The sequence below is a fragment of the Atractosteus spatula genome, chromosome 3 (assembly GCF_055471065.1).
Source record: "Atractosteus spatula isolate fAtrSpa1 chromosome 3, fAtrSpa1.hap1, whole genome shotgun sequence".
Classification (NCBI taxonomy): domain Eukaryota; kingdom Metazoa; phylum Chordata; class Actinopteri; order Semionotiformes; family Lepisosteidae; genus Atractosteus; species Atractosteus spatula.
In genome coordinates, this window is record NC_142708.1 from 23,586,972 (window position 1) to 23,604,564 (window position 17,593).

Sequence of the window (17,593 nt, forward strand, 5' to 3'; positions counted from 1 at the left end):
TTGTCAGCATAACAGAGGAAATTTAATGTATGCTGACAGACCCACTGGGAGCATGTACAGTGTCCTATATGTTAAACAGTAAAAGTGTGCTAATGGATCCCTGTGGGACACTGAAACCTTAATTTTAGGCAATGTTTGTGTTTTCCATACTGTACACAGAAATCTGATGTGTGACTTTGATTGTTTTACTTAGAGCATTTCATAAAGTTAGGTGACTTATTTAAGCTAGAATACTGTGAAAATTGTGAACTATGGAACAATGAGCTCATCATGCCTTCCAGCATTCCACTGCATTCTTAAGGTGTGTGGTCTGGTGTATACTGTTGATCTTCTTGCCCTCTGGTGTATGCTGTTATGCATGGGTGCGTTTTACCCCTTGTACCATTTATATCTTATTGTTTCATAGCGCCCACTTTGATACTGTTGTTGAAATGGCCCGCTAACTTCATAAGCACTTTGTATATAAAGATAATCAAGCGTGTTCCTTAGTGGTAGAATTTCAGGTGGACCATAAAGTTTAACTGTCATTGTCCTTCATATATTATGCATAATATGTAAAAAGTAATGGTAAAGTAGTAGGTTGTGGGCAACAGCTTTGCGTGCGGTAATTTATTTTTTTTCTTAGGTTTTCTGCATCTTATTTATGGTTCATTACTCTTTTCTGCGGAGTGATTGTTACATTTACTTTGATATGCAGTATGGTTTTCATTTTAACTAGCTGGTAATATGGCTTAGACATTTTTACATGCAAAACACTTTCTCCGTTTGTGTTTTCCTTTAATTTATTGAGTAGGTGTGGAGTAGCTGAGGCATTGTATGTCATTCTGCCTTGAAACAAATTGTGGACTTTAATGAACTTCCTGCAGTACAACAAATGCTGCTGTGATGAAGGTTCCCTTCAAGTGCAGTTGTTGCAGCATAAATGTGTCTTTTGTGCAGATTTATCTGGGACAGGGATAGAAACTTGCAAAGGCACTACAATTCCACACAGCATTGCAATGTGTTAGTGCACCATGGTATTGTCTGTTTTTCAAGAGCTGTGCAGTACAACCGCAGGACCAGGTAATTTATGTAATCTGTCAATTTGAATGTCTAGTTGAATTTGCAGGTTCCAAGTTCATTAGGCCTAAGCTTTGTTGGCCCCTTTTATACCTCCTTCCTCAACAAATCTCATGCATTTCTTTTTAGTCTAGTTGATGGTGGAAACATCTCACAAGATCAAATAATAATAATCAGCTCCATCACATAATTTTAATGTTCTTTTTGCTGGTATACCATTGATTACAAATGTGCTGTGCTTAGATCTCTAAATGTTGGATCAGAGTACACTTAATTTAAATTGAGAAGACAACAGGCGTGCCATGATGACAAAGAGATGGGAGACCTACAGTATAAGGAAAACCAGGTTTCTGCTGGTGTGGATAGACCATTGGGTAACACACTCCCTCACCAAATTTCAAGAACAACCAATGCCCTGGTGTAGCAATTGGAGGCACTGTAGGATGACCATCCTTTGGGATGAATAGTGCTATATGAATACAATTAATATAATGAATTCTATTTTTTGGTTTTAGAAATGCTAGCAGAATAATTATCTGTAACTTCCACAAGCATGAAATGAGTAAAAGAGACTTCCATTTAATTCAGTTCAAGCATTTGTGGTTATACCCTCTAGAATAAAAAAAAAGGAAGTCGAATTATCATCACTACAGCTTGCCTTAGGTTCTTTTCTATTTCAACTAGGCCTAATATGTGACATGTCTGAAATAATACCCAGATAAAAGCATTAAGAGTATGTACAGGAGGAAAGTGTGCTTGGTCCAGCTCTGGGAAATGAATTCAGATGAGAAGAAAGTAAATATTGGTGTTTACAGTATTTGTTCCTGTGTAAACATTAGACAGCTGCTAAATACGCCCGCTCTAAATTGGTTTGGTCTTGGCAGCATTGGTTTTTGACTTCCTTTCTTTGCTCTGATTGGCTTGGTTGTTAGTAAGATCATTTCAGTTTATTATTAGTTTGAAAAGTATAGTAGTTAAGCTGTGTAAGACAATACGGAATATGTTTTTCACTGATGTGATTTCTTGTAAAATATTTTGAGTTGATTTGAAATTATTTGAGCATTGTTCTGCAAAGCAGCTCAAGTATACTGTAGCAAGCAGCTCATTTACATCCTCACACATCTAAAGGAAACCAAATTCATGTTTCTGCAGCCTTGCCACCCACACTGTTCAAGCCTGTTTGGTTTTTGAGCTGGACTTGATTTCCTCTTCTTTGTTCTCAGCCTGCAGTGACTAGAAACATCCCCGTTTTCATATTTCAGAATCTTCTGAGTGCAAGAAAGGTCTACATGACAGTAAAGAAAACAAACATCCAGGCTTCAAGCAACTCCTCAAAACTTTGTCATTTAAGAAAAGCAATGTTTCCTTGATGTTTTTGTATACAGTGGCACAGACAAGAATGCACTGTAAATGATTTCTGATAGTGAATGGCAATTACAGTACGTGTCCTTTGGTAATCCTGAAGGAAAGCATTGCATGCATTGCGACATTTGTAATTGCTCTAATACAAGAGCAATGGGAAAACAATCTATGTACATATAAAGCACAATGGTTTCTTTCAAAATTATATTTCCAAAGACGATGTATAAATAAGCTCTGATCTGAAAAATGCCATCTTCACTGACTCATAGTAATTATCATAAAATTAAATGCATGGAAAACCAGCTGTGAAATGTCTAGGGTGGATAACAATGTTTTATTTTTGTTACAGACATATACAGTATGGGGGTTAATGAAATCTAATATCTGGCAGGATCATCAGTAGTTAAAATAAGTGATAATTGTTAAGGATATGCCTAGAATATACCTGAGTAGTTGGTATATTTAGAGTTGCAGCTCTGATGGAAGTAATGAAACAAAGGCAAACTGGGATAAACAAATATGTATTAACAATAACACAAACTACAGAACACGCAACACAACATATAACATACAAGTTAACTTATTTACAAACCAGCTGTTTAGAGGCCTACATCCTGACCAACCAGAAAAAACCCAGACTTCTAACACAGTACTTGGAAATCTTGTATAATGCCTAACAGACCCACAGAAGAGTTAAACCTGTATCCTTAATAAAAATGAATACAACCAAGAGCTGAATCTCTCTTCCTAAAATCTGGATGCTCCAAAGCATCTGGGAATGAATCCCTTATTCCATAATTGCACCCACTACCTAATAGAAAATGTTTTTAACATTCTAAACAAAATTAAGAGTTTCATAAAAATAAGAGAATGGCAAGCTCACTTAAAAACGGTTCAAATACTTAGCTAAAATCTAGTCTTTAAGGCCGACTCAATCCAGCTTCTCTCGACTGGCATGTTTCTTCTCCCTGTGTCGTCTTTCTGTCCATTTTTTCTTCCCTCTTCTTCTCCTTTCTCCGGGCCCCCTCCTCCTCAGCCTTTTATCTGTGTTAATACCATAAAGAACATTACTCATAAGAAATGGAGTAATGTATATAATCTGTTGATCAGTGTTGCTCTTCATCTTCATATAAATATGACCCATTTTACATTTTGTGACAGTACTTTGACTCAAGAGCACTGTTGGATCAGCTTTTAAGTTTTGCCGCATGACTTTGGTTAAAACAGGTTTTAATTGAACTCCTTTTGTAAATATATACCTCTTAAAATACACACTGTATTCTGTTTTTTTCCATTCATTTAAGTTCTTCCATGTGCAATCAGTAAATTCCAAATGATCCCCCCGAGCTACAATAATACTTGAAGTTGAGAAGCATGAAACCACAAGGAAGGAAGGAAGTATATATAATCTTGAAAAAAGCCAGTTTAACCCTGTTTGAACATCTGTTTTGTGTACATATGCGTACCATATGCACTGCTTTATGTATCAAAGGTATTCTCTATCCCTTTGTCATCTATTTTGTCACAGGAATTTTGTTTATAAATGTATATCCCTGTACACTGTACAGTTAACAGATTCACAGGACTTTTGTGAGTTTTAGCGTTAAGTACTATTCAGGCTATTAAGAGAATATGATGGTATGGGCAACACCGAGTTCGGAGTTTTATTATATACCTCTATCTCTTGTTAATGGTTGGTATAGTCTTCATAATAAACATGATGGTGTGCTTTCGTGAAAAAAGCCAAACAATTTTACATGGACAAACCATAGATACTTATTATCTGAGTTGTGAAATAATATTTTTAGATGAGGTATGTGTGAGTATGTACACACAGACTGGTATTTCAGAAAATGTCCAAAGAAATGTTTAAAATGAGTCAAACACTGTGGAATGCAGCATGGTGGAATTCAATTTCTACATGCAAAGGGAATTATCGGCTGCAATTTCATCACTGGCGGGGCAAACATTTAAAATGAGCAGCACCACCTCTGTTGATGAGACTATCTACCGCACTGGAGGAATGGTCAGGGAAGAAAGGTGTAGTTAAGTTACTGTTGCAACATAATTATGGGTTTGTGCATCCTCCATGGGCATTTAGAATATCCCCAAATGTGCACCCACTGGGAACTGAACTCATAGATGTGCACAATTCCAAACTGATCACCACTCCCCTACTGTCCTTTTGCATTGCTGAGGAGAAATGTCTGAAATTGTAAATAACTGTTTGTTACACACTCCCATCAATGGGCTTGAATAAAAAAAACAGTATGATCTATGCTATAAAATTAACTTTTTTGCCAGTTTCACTGTTCTAGTGATTTACAGTGCAGCAATTTGGTAGCTGCAGATTGTAGATCTAGGACAGTTGAGCAAATGCTGGAGGGTTTCAGAAACATACACAATCACTTACTCATAAAGAAAACTGTAGGCTATTTTCATTGTAAAACCACAGGATGTACAAGTGGGTGAGAATAACCTATTGTTTGTTAAAGGAACTCCCAGAAGGTCATTGATGATGTCTTGAAACATTTTTCCTTTTTCTTCTTCCTTAAGCTTATTTAATATCCAACACAATAGTTGACGTTTGTCTTAAATCTTCTGTAGTACATCATTTATGTAAAATGTGTTTAAAAAAGAACAGATGATACAACTTCAGGTGCAGTACTTGATCTAGTCATAGCTGTATGTTCCCAAAATAAAACTAGTGACTGGATGCAGCTACTACAGTATATTGAAGTGGTACTCACTCAAATAAACAAAAATTGACCTTGAACAGAGAGGCACTAAAGGAGTACACTGTATTTAAACAAAATGGAAACCACCTGGCATTGTCCTCTGAGCAAATGTATGCTATTGATTTATGATTGCAGAGGCAGTGCAAATGTTGAGGGCAAACTAGCAGACCGTTAAAATAAGTTTCCTGTAGAAATTAGTTTTAAAATAATCGCCAACTGATCAAATTAAAATCGAGAATATTTGGTGCCTTTCAGGTTTCAGTTTAGTAAGCCATACAGTAAGCATACAGCATGCTTACCCTTGCTGTAACAGGAAATTGTGTCATTGTCTAGACAAACAGCCCTGCTCATTGTTAGCAGCTTTAGTTTCCACAGAAGTGGGATTACACAGAAGTTTAGATTAAAAACAATTAGCTTTAAACTGCGTTCATACAAAGGCAGATTTAATGTTGCGTTATGAGCTCTAACTTTCAAAATGCTGCATTTCTTCAGGGGACTATGGAAAAAATTGACCTAAGCTAAGTAGGAAAGTGATCTAAAAATAATACATTGATTTTTCCAATATCTGCAAGGAAATATTTTACTGAACCACAGATTAATCTTAGTTATAAGGTCAAGGTTCCTGCCCTCGTGTCCATTGAAATGCATTTTGGACTTTGATATTACCACAGTTCAACTCTGACCAATGATAGGCTCACCTTAGTCACTCAGCAAAAAGCATGCTGTTCGCTACTCTCTACGCTAATACAGTGTATAGAAATGTCTTATTTAATGCCAAGTAAAGCAATTCTATCGGCAATGCAATGGAAAGTGACAGTGATATACAGTACAGTACATTTGTGTTGAAAAGGGTATAGACTCAATGTTGTGACTACAAATACAGCAGTATAGCAGAACTTACTGTAAGTGTGGCTACACACCTTTACCCTTCATCTAAAAGTATTTTATATTGCTCTGTCATTTTGTTGCTAGATTTAACCATATGATAAAAATGATGTGCGATTAATATCCATTTAAAAATATCTATTGTAAAAGCTTGTGGAGTCAAGCTTTATATTGTAGTTAGTGTGGCAGCTTTATGATATATATGATATATATAGCTTATGTGATATACTGTAAGCATTCTTCCATAGTCCTCTGGATACAGATTTTTAAAATTTGCAGTGATGTTTTTTTTCGGGGGGGATACAGTTGTCTAACATTTTCTTAGAAATAGTAAGAAGTTGCTTATTGGATTTTGAGAACATAACTAAATATTCAGTAACCAGATTTGTTGACAGCTGGCAGGCATGTAAACTCTATTCACCGAGTTTTAGATTTCAACAGATGACATCCCCTGTTGGAGTCTTGGAGTGATAATCAATGCAAATGTAAAAGTTGCCACATGCAGACTGTCTAGAGGACTACTTTTTTGTGTTTGTATGTACAGCCATCTTAAAAGTTATGAAAGATTTTTTTTTTCCTTTTAATTGATTGTATCTGTTGTGTGGGCTATAGTCCTTGATGACTAATGCTCAGAGGAATAGAAGTCCTGTAGAGCCATTAGGTTCTTAGAAAATGGATATTCCACTTACTGGGTTAAATGTTGCGCTATGTGTATATAGTATACGTAACATATATAATAATATATTTATAAATATATAATGATTTCATTAAAACTTTAAATATAATATAACATGTACTTAAATTTTCAATTTGGGTGAAGGAGAAATGTATGTAGGTGTATTTCTGGAAAACCAGCATGTTCACCCTCTAAGATTTCAACATAAAATTAATAAGTGGGAAGAAGCGAATTGGATTTTGAAGATGGAAGTTTATGGTAGAATCTTAGGCCTTAATGCAGTAGTCAACTGATAAAGACTGAAGCTAATCATAAGTTGAGTATAATCTGTTTATATTAATGTATATATGTATATGTAAAATTTATGGATATACAGTGCATTGCAAAAGTATTCAGACCTTTGTACATTTTCTTCATTCTGTGGCTTTCAGGCTTGCAGTCAAGACACTTTGAAGCACCAATTAAAAGTTTTTGCGTACTCAACCTACAACACATGTTAAAGCAAGAAACAAAGTAAACAGTAACACGAAATTAAAATGGAGAAGTCATAAGGCATAATAAGTCTGAAAAACCCCTCTCTCTTTCAGGCCCTTCAGTGACATAGTGAATGTCAAGCAGAGATTCAACCGTAAAAGACTTAGGAGCTTTCATAACTCGGGAATAAATCTGTAGAAAAACTCAGTCCAAGAAAAGGGTATAAAAATCCCAAAACATTGAATATTCATGGAGAATGGTGAATTTGTTCATTAAGAAGTGGAAGGCTCCCAGATATTCCTAGATCGATATGTCTAAATTGAGTAGCCATGCAAGGAGGAAACTGGTTGCAACTGAGAGGCCAATGCTGACGTTGAAAGAGTCTTGTAAATAAGTAAATGTGCTTATCCTTTGAAGTCTTCATTTTGTGAACTCAAAATAAAATATGAACTTATGTATTTGCATTATTTTGTAATTTCACAAAATAGAATACCATAGAAAGAATTTTAATACTTTTTTATTCAGTATACAGTTTTAATCTGTTATCCGTGAGCTTTTGTCTTAGGGCGCATGACCTTCTTTTGCTGGATACAATGATGGTTATAGCTCATTTTGGTATCAGTGTCATATATTGGTCTACCTATAGTTAATAGGTTGAAAAAGTGAAGAAGTCTTACCTTTTTAGAAAAAGTCTTTCAACCACATTGTGAAAGTTCCTGTACAGGTTCTTAATGTACTGACTATTTTTGTTTATTCAATCAATGAAAGATTGTGAAAGATTGTTTGACTTGTTCACAAGACCAGGATGTCAAGAAAACTATACATTTTTACAATAGCCTCACACACAATTCACAACAGGAAAGCTGCCAGATTCTGTAATTTCTTTAGGAATTCTCAGTGGGCAGGGACAGAGATTTCTCTCTCTTGTTTGGTCATCTCCTTTCTGCCCTGACATAATTGCCTGGAAGACTGCTACTGTACATGGCAAACAGAAAAGTTTTCTCAGGTACTGAAAGGTAATTACAGGGCTGGCTCTGCAGCCTTCCAGCAGCAGTGCTTCCTAGGCACCTGCGGGATGAGTTGCCTGCCATTTCTGTTTTTAATTTGCAATATCGGGACTGCAGGATTTTAAAGATGCTACCGGAATGTAAATGAACACATTGGCTCCCATTTGATATTCAATGAGATGTGACTTCAAGAAGCTCTGAAACAGTCCAGTGCACCTCAGAAACAGTAACAAGGACACTAATGGCATATTGAAACAGGCTTCTGTAAAATAAATTGCTTTCGGTTTGTTTCTGTTCTTTTTATGTTTAAGAGTGTAAAATTTACAGTCCCAGAGGGGTGCACTTCGTAATGGTTTCTTTAATAATGCCATTTAATATTAAATATTTAGTATATTTTATTACTAAGGGGGGTAAGAATTTCATTACATCTCAGTGATCAGTTTCTTTTGTGGGATTTTATTTAAACCCCATTTTAATGCCTGCTTGTAGTGCCTTTGTGGGAATATTTTCCAGTTGGAAAGCACATATTGTAGCACTTTAGGAACATGACCCTGACTGAAGAATAAACATGCAGGCTAAAGTTTGCATGAAATCTGCATCAGATACTGGCTATTCTGAGTTGTGCGGCTGTATGAAGTTTATGGTTTATGATGATCTCAGTGATTCTGCAGCTGTGGTGTTGTTATATTGAAGTAATTTATCATTTGTTTCAAGTCGGGTATTTTTTGAGGATTAGATGACCATAGATACATTACTGTCAGTAGTGCTGCTGGACTGTGGTAATGATGGATGCACGAACCTAGAATTTTGTAGTAATTTTATGTTGCAAATTTTCTCCAACTAGGACATTCCTAGCATCTTCTTTCTCTATGGTAATGTTATAGCCTGTCAACCTGTGTACTCGCAAGCCTAAATTTCAGTTTTTGTTGCCATTTTATACTTACGAAATGAAGGGTCGTAGTAACGTTTTCTTCAGGCATGTCATTACCTTTCAAAATTCTTACAATGCTCAACATGTTGAAATATTAGCATTGCAGAATCAAAATATAAATGAAATGCATGTTTCATTACTCTTTCCCTCTTTTGACAGGACGCTATTGTAGTGAGAGCATGCATTTTATTTTTTCCGGTGCTGAGATGAAGTGATGAGCTTGGCTCCTCTGTTCTTCACCTGTATCTGTCCATCTGTCTAACTGCTTTTCCAGTTCAGGGCTGCAGGGGAGTTGTAGTCTATCCCATCACACAACTCTATCACTATGTCTTTGGACTTTGGAAGGAAACCAGAGTACCCCACGCATGCATGGGGAGAGCATACAAACTACACATAGCACCCCAGGTCCAGAATTCAACCAGGGCTTTAGCAGTGCGAGGCAGCAATGCTAATGACTGTGCCACCCCTGTTCTCCCCATTTTGGGGGAAAAAAAAGCAAAAAGAAAAGAATATCCTACTGGTGTGATTTACGCAGTTGGTTTTAGATGCCTGATACCTAGAAAGTAGAAAAATGCTTTATATCCTGACTACAAAAGCAGTTAACCTAATGAAAGTTGTCTTTTTCATTAAATGACACTGTTTGGAAGGCATCATTTATTGAACACCTTAATGTGTTTTATCCTCTTTTCTTCACAGATGGGATACCTCAGGTTTATTACTTTGGGCCATGTGGGAAATACAATGCAATGGTGCTGGAGTTGCTGGGACCCAGTCTGGAGGATCTTTTTGATCTCTGTGACAGGACATTTTCACTAAAAACTGTTCTCATGATAGCGATACAGCTTGTAAGTACTTTGCTTTTAATGTATTGTACATATTTACCTTATATTTTAAGCTGTGGCAGCAGCAATGAATAACAAGAAACCAAACTGTATGTATTTTTAGGTTTCCACTACACATTTAGATTCCTTGTGAGAGGTGAGGGATATCCACATCTACACTAGCAGAATTGCAAGGATAAAACGGCAAACAAAATGAAGAATAATTTGGGTAGAACTATAGAGTGTTAATTAGGGCTTTGGACTGTGGTCTATAGATTAATGTACTTCGCTGAAAGTTGCTCCAGTGTAGACATGGGGAACTTTCTGGGTCCTTTACTATAAATGGGAATTTGTCGGTTGACCTAGTGTGGTTGAATAAAGAACTAAAAATACAAAAAAGCTGCTGGGCCCAAGTAAAGGCATAGTACTTGTTCATATATAAATGAATATTAAAGAAATTATAAAAAAATATGATGTTTTTGCATGTTGTTTACTAATCCATCTTTTTAAATCAGAAGTATCTTATAGACCCTGATAAACACTGACCCTCTTTTCCTTCTTCCTTCAACAGATCACGAGAATGGAGTATGTCCACTCAAAGAACTTGATATACAGAGATGTTAAACCAGAGAACTTCTTAATAGGAAGGCCGGGTAGCAAAAACCAGCACATCATTCACATCATAGATTTTGGCCTTGCAAAAGAATACATAGATCCGGAGACTAAGAAGCACATCCCTTACAGAGAACACAAGAGCCTTACAGGAACAGCACGATACATGAGTATAAATACACACCTAGGAAAAGGTAGGGATACAACATAATGCATTCTGCATTTTTATTCATGTTTTTTTTTTTACTTTCCCTAAGAATTCTCTAAGAGACAGAGGCTTCACAAGAATGTGATATGTACAATTTGGGGAAAAAAATGTCAAATAAAACAAATCATTGATGAAAGTAAAAAAAGTTTCAAGAGAGGTGCTATTTATATAACATAAGAATAAATATGGGCATTATAAATAATAAATCTGCTCCTGCAGCATTTTGGCCTGGGTTTCTTAGTCTACAATGCACAGCCAGCATAAAAAAATGAAAACTATATGCATATCCTTATAAACATATATTAAATTTTATTTGTGCTTGTTACATGCTTTGAATTACTATTCCATGTATATCAATGCTAGGAATTAGAATTCATAGACTAAAATAAACATTTTATTTCTGCTTTGAATTGACATTAGGCAGCTTCCGAGAATATGCATTAAGAAGAATATAAACTCTTTTAAATATAAAGCTGCTGTTTTTATATCTAGTTACATAATTTGCTTTCAGCTAAGATCATGTTCGTGCCTTTTTGGCACAATGCAAAATACTAGTCAGAGATGCTGTGGCAGGATTAGAAGGAGATTATTCAATAATGTGTGAAGAGCTGGTGGAGCATGGCTTAGCAGCAGCTTTCTTGCAACATTAAAACACCATGGAAAACTCAATTGGAAAGGTTGTTTCTTTCAGAGTCTGTATTTAATATACAAACCATTTTAAGTAGGCAAAACAGAACAATGATTTTGTTAGTGTTGTGTCTAAAATTTCAATAATAAAAGTACATAAATCTTTGCCTCAAGTGGAGGTTTTTTAAAGAATGCTGAAAATATGTTTTTGAAAGCATTATTTACTCAAACCATTTAACAACACTTCTTATGTCGGGAGTTTTTCTTTGGATTTCCAGTTTCTAAGATCAAAGCATCTGGTTTAATCTGTGCCGCGTTGTGAATAGTTTCTGGCTAGTGGTTCACTGAAATTCAAAACAAGCCTAACACAGCCAGGAATGTAATGCATTGCAATACTGCAGTGTAACACTTGCAGTGGCACAACTCTGTATTTGGTCTGGCAATGCTCTTAGAAAAAGGGTGGAGATGCTGAGATATACTGTGGAGACTGTTTCAGCTCACGTCAAGGAGAATAAAAAGTGAAAGTACTTGATTCTGTAAGATTTATGTTGAGGTATATTTATTCTTAGATATTTTTTCCAGTGGCAAGATACTTAGCTCATTTCCAGTTATTTGTAGTTTTGCACACAAAATAATGCTTTCCATATTGCCTGAAAAAGACCTCCTCCTTGAATTTATATCCTCTCTTTCAGAACAAAGTAGAAGAGATGACCTGGAAGCCTTAGGTCACATGTTTATGTATTTTCTCAGAGGCAGCCTTCCTTGGCAAGGCTTAAAGGTAAGTAGATTTGAGTGGTAATGCAGTATCAGAAAGAAGTAATTTTCAACATTGTGATTGAGTCTTTTTCAAAACTGTTTTTCTTTAATTTTTCATGGTAGGCAGACACTTTAAAAGAAAGGTATCAGAAAATCGGTGACACAAAAAGGGCAACGCCAATAGAAGTCCTGTGTGAAAGTTTTCCAGGTAGGTTTCTATTAGTTTTAAGATTTTCTTAAGCTAGTATCGTTAAGTGGAGTATTGTCAAGTGTTCCCTAAGAAAGGCCCTTCAGTTTTATACAAATATAACGTAAATGTCTACTGACCTTAAAGTAACAGCAGTTGTATCTGCAGTTATATTTGGGTAAGTTCCTCTTTGGTTGGTCTTCTTTGCATGCTCATCAGCTTTACCAGGTGAAGGAAACATTCTGCTTGCAGTAGTGTGTATGAATATGTTAACAGCAATAAGGACTCTAGTGCAATGGTGGGGAAAAACTGCTGGGGGTTAGAGAACAGCAATAACACACTTTATTGTCCTGAACCTGCTCCTTAATCTTAAGAAAGTTAGGTGTTGTGTGGAGTATAATTTCCAATTACAAAAAGTAATAAACATTAAACTTAAATAGTCCACAGAAATGTATTGCATACCTGTTCGTAAAATATAGCCAAGGAAAGCATTATTTATAATTATAACACCAATACAGTTCATGTATGTTAAAGTAAGAATATGAAAATTTATTAAACCAATATTTATATTTCTGGTTACACCTTCTAACTGTAACTTAAATAAGGATTATATATATAGCATGAATGGATTTATGACCTTCCACTGCATATTCACTGAAATTTCTACTTTTAAAATATTTTTTTAATTTTACAAATCTTTTCCATTGGAGCCTTAAATCCATTTCTCTAAATGGACAAAAAATCATTTTTCACTTTTCCTGCAATCTGTTACACAGCACTCCTGTGTACCATATTGTCATATATCATTGCCCTAAGTGAAATCATAGAGATTTTATGGTGCGAATATCCTGACACCCATTTGGGAAAAAGTCAGTCTGTTCCACTACAATTAGAGATCCACTATACGGCATGTTTGAAGGCTGATGCGGGCGTGCTTATTGTTAATTTGTCAAACTGACAGTCTTGTCTTCATACACGTTTTTTAAAACTAACAATTGGTATGCAAAATACATGCTAAACAGCAAGGTAGGATACAGTATGATATTAATTCAGTATAGTCCCTACGTGACCTTTTAAGGTTTTCGTTGTCTCAGAGCTCAAACATTATAGTACTATCAAGAGTTTTTAAATTCCAGCACATATGATAGTGTTCATAAGGTTGGAACAAAACACACTAATGTTATGGGTAGTCTCTGGTAATATTGTTTCATATTCCTGTGTAAAACTGTTTGACAAACATCAGCTCTATTTAATGCCAATAATTCCTGTTTTGGAAATCTCAGTTAGAATTTGTCTAAGGCAGTGGTTCTCAAACTTTTTGGACCAAGTACCACCCCTAATCCAACCAAAGCATCCAAGTACCACCTACAAGTCATCATCTCGTAGGAACCCCAGAAATTATCAATGACCAACATGAGCGCATGTGCACACACACTCACACATACATATAATAAATATTATAATAATAAACTTTGTTTGATATATTAAAATGTGGCTTCTCAAAGTGTTTTACAGAAAAAAAAACAACACGCAAAAATAAAAAAGCACCATTTCAGTGAGAGGGGTGAGCCTGTTTAGTTGAGCAAAGCAGATGTGAATTAATTTTTCGAGCCTTGATACAATTCACGACAGTCTAACAGATTTTAAATCGTCAGGCATTTTCTTGACGGCAAAGGTCTCGCGGTGGATGTTGCAATGAAACCATTAATTTCTGGAGCAACCTCTCTAATTCGTGCAACTACACCGCTGTGTCGGCTTGTCATTGCTCTAGCACCGTCTGTACAAACTCCGACACATTTTATCCAGTCGATGCCATTCTCTCGATTAAATTCATTCAGAAGCTGAAATACGTGCTCTCCTGTAATTCCTGTTGGTAGCGGCTTACAGAACAGAAAGTCCTCACGGGACGTACCCTCAAACTCGTATCTAACGTAAACGAGCAAATTGGCCAAATCGACTACAGACTCATCTAATTGCAGTGAAAAACATCTGCTCATCTTAACGCACGCTGTCAGCGTACTTTTGATATAATCCTTCATTTCAATAATTCTATGAATGACTGTGTCTTTCGGGGGGGGGCAGCAGGTCGAGCTGTTCAGCAGCTTTTTCTCCACACATAATAGTGTGGGGCTTACCTGCTTTAGCAATCCGCAAGCGTGCATTTTTCCACGTTTCCGTTTTTATTTCAGTGTTTATTTTAAGTATTTATTTCATGCGCATGGGAGAGAAACACAGAGACGCTCGGTGTATTTTTCTCAAATTAACTTAGAACAGTTCTTAAATATTTTTCTGTTATTTTTCACGCTTTCCTGTGCTCACAAGATTACCAGCGTTCATAGCACGCATTTCTATGCATTCCTGTGTTTACAATGTTGGCATTGTTCCAAAATCACACACATTCTCCTTTCTCCCTATTTGCTGGAGATACAGTAGCTTTTTTAAATACAATTGGTCACTTGCGTCCGTAGCACGCATTCCTATAGAGTGGTATAGAATTACAGAGTATCTCTTGTGTCCACTGAAGTATTAGCGCGCACTGTATCGTAGTACGTAGGCTGCGTATTCGACACGTATAAAAATACAAAATATGAAAACCCGTCCCGATTTTTTCAGCGCACACAACACAATTCCAGGGTCATTTGGCGTACCACCTGGCAGCATGCCACGTACCACTGCCGGTACGCGTACCACAGTTTGAGAACCACTGGTCTAAGGTATTCAGTTTTTTAGAGCTTGCTTGGATTTTTATGTCCATTTGATTAAAGATTGTTTTGTACTAATGGGATTTGAAATTCCTGTTATCAGAGGAGATGGCGACCTACCTACGATATGTGAGGAGGCTGGACTTCTTTGAAAAACCTGATTATGACTACTTGCGGAAGCTCTTCACAGACCTGTTTGATCGGAAAGGTTTTATGTTCGATTATGAGTACGACTGGGTTGGGAAACAGCTTGTAAGTATTGTGGATTACTTCATTATTTTGAAGAATTATTTATGGTATTTCATAATGTGAATATCCTGTGTACTATGGTGCTCTAGTCACCCAGCTGTGCAGTGAAGACCCATTAAAGTACCATTACTTGCTTAAATCTGATTAGGAGTGGTATTTTTGCCTTATTAAAACATTGTGTTTTCATGGATATTTTAAAAACCTGTCTTTTATCAGTTAAGTTTATTTTACTATTCTACTGGTTTTGTGAATAATTGTTTAAGTATGAAATTCATGTGCCTTACAAAGTACATTCATGTAATTTAAAATATGCTACTCTAGATTTTTTACAGATCACATTTTTAGTCATTTCACAATCTCCAGTGAGTTTTCAACTAATTAGCAGTTTTGTTACATAAAAGGCTGCATATTGTGATAGAAAAGGAGCAAGAAGAGTTTATAATGATGTAATTCTGGTCCTGTAATGTGAACCAGTTTAAAGGCTATAAAATAGTTTTTTCTGCTTCCTTACATTATTCTGTGCTTATTTGTATTTACTAAAGTAGAGTCTTTCTCATGAGAAGATAATTTAAGGGAGGATGAGGGAATCTGAGTTATTTAGTTTTTTGTTGCTTCCTCCTGTCACCATAAATATTATCCTTTCTAACAGTTATCCAGGCTGAGTATACAAAGAAAGCCTTGCTATTATGGTGCTTACAGAAAATGCCGTCATATGTAATTAATGTACTGGGTTCCCATATTACATTTAACTTCTATTCTATTAATACCAACAATTTAGAACACTTGTGTATCAGATGTATTTGAAGCTGAATGTGTTTTCTCACTTTGTATTATATAAAAAGTTAGTAGTAGACAAAGAGATCTTTGATCCTCCAGACAATTTGTTAGGAGAATTATTCCAAGAATCTTGTTTGCAGATACCCACTCTTAGCTAAGTGTTTTCAGCGGACTAAATGAAATTCTCTGTGTTCAAACATTGTCATTGTTTGAATTGAGGGCATGGTTTCTTAGCTCAAAAACATTTATTATGGTTGACACCCACCTTTGAAATTTTAGAGCAATTTTGACCTTTGAAATGCTTGTGATCGGTTATATGCAAATATCTTAATTTTTCCTTTTTCTTTCCCATTATCTTAAAGAGATAACATGAACCACATTTTAAAAATCTTTTTGATTTTCTATTTTGTATTTATTTAAAACTATCTCTGGGAATTATTTTAGTAATGTGAACCATGTTTTGTCTGTATTTTACCAGTAGTTTCTCCTTTACTGTTAAACCAGTCCCAACGTATCTATCAAGACATAATATAAGTTTTCATTCAAGTTCAATCGATGTGTTAAATTTCAGCCAACTCCTGTCGGTCCAGTTCACACGGATGCTGCGCTGTCCTCCTCAAACAGAGATCCACATAGAGATAAAACTCAGCAAGCCAAAAATCAGGTAAGGGCCATGGGGTGAAGTGTTTACTAATACCAGGTTGGATCTTTGTGTCATTTACTCAAGTTTAAAAAAAATAAATAAAACTGCTAATTGCTCAGATGACAGCATTTCCTTCATTGTAACTTGTAACCTTACAGTGCTTTGGTATTGAAATAACTGAAATTCAAGAGATTGTGTAGGAATTTTCAAATGATTCAGGAGTTTGAGAAAGGTAAATTAGTCATTTTGAAGAAAAAGTACAATTGTAATTTTAAACTATTGTAGTGTTATTATTTTTTTGTTTCTTGGTATTTTATTAACTGGATTTTGTAATAAAATGGTATTGGATGCAAAAGAAATGTAAATATTTTCAATTCTTGTCAACCAATGCACTGACCAGCAACTGGAGTTATCACTTCCTGTTGTGAGCAAGCATGAGAAAACGGCTGGTGTTTTGAGAGAGCACTATTTTTGAGTATAAACAAGTGAAGATCTGTGCAGATTACTGAGATGTGTTAAAGTATATGATTGTTGATTTTCTAGCAAAGAATGTGTCAGAATAGTTAGTATATGTCACTAAATTAATCCTGTTTTCTGAAGTTTCATTTTCCACCCTGTATGGGGCTGTTTTGCAAAGGTCATATTTTATTAGTTATCTAGATAACTTACTGTGCACACAGTCTGACTTCTCAGTGATTTCTGTTAATTAGAAGTTCCTCGGGGCTCGACACTTTCTAAAATATGCCTTGTGGGCTGTTTTAGAAGAGTACTTATTTGCTAGCAGCACAGTGCAGCCTCCTCACTTTTCTGCTGTTCACCTTGCACCCTATATTTAAAAGTTACTTAAAATCCAAAGCATGTACAAGAGCCATTTATTGA

General features: G+C 35.7%; 1 protein-coding gene across 6 annotated transcripts in view; it reads left to right on the forward strand.

Annotated features, from left to right (window-relative positions):
* Positions 1–17,593, forward strand: part of LOC148837580 (casein kinase I) — a 75,315-nt gene that overhangs the window by 46,837 nt on the left and 10,885 nt on the right. For all 6 annotated transcript variants that reach the window (XM_088910879.1, XM_088910884.1, XM_088910878.1 and 3 more), the window contains 6 exons: positions 9,829–9,977; positions 10,525–10,759; positions 12,093–12,178; positions 12,280–12,364; positions 15,149–15,297; positions 16,643–16,735. In XM_088910879.1, the coding sequence (XP_088767005.1) occupies positions 9,829–9,977; positions 10,525–10,759; positions 12,093–12,178; positions 12,280–12,364; positions 15,149–15,297; positions 16,643–16,735 (797 nt within the window). The remainder of the gene's footprint in view (positions 1–9,828; positions 9,978–10,524; positions 10,760–12,092; positions 12,179–12,279; positions 12,365–15,148; positions 15,298–16,642; positions 16,736–17,593) is intronic.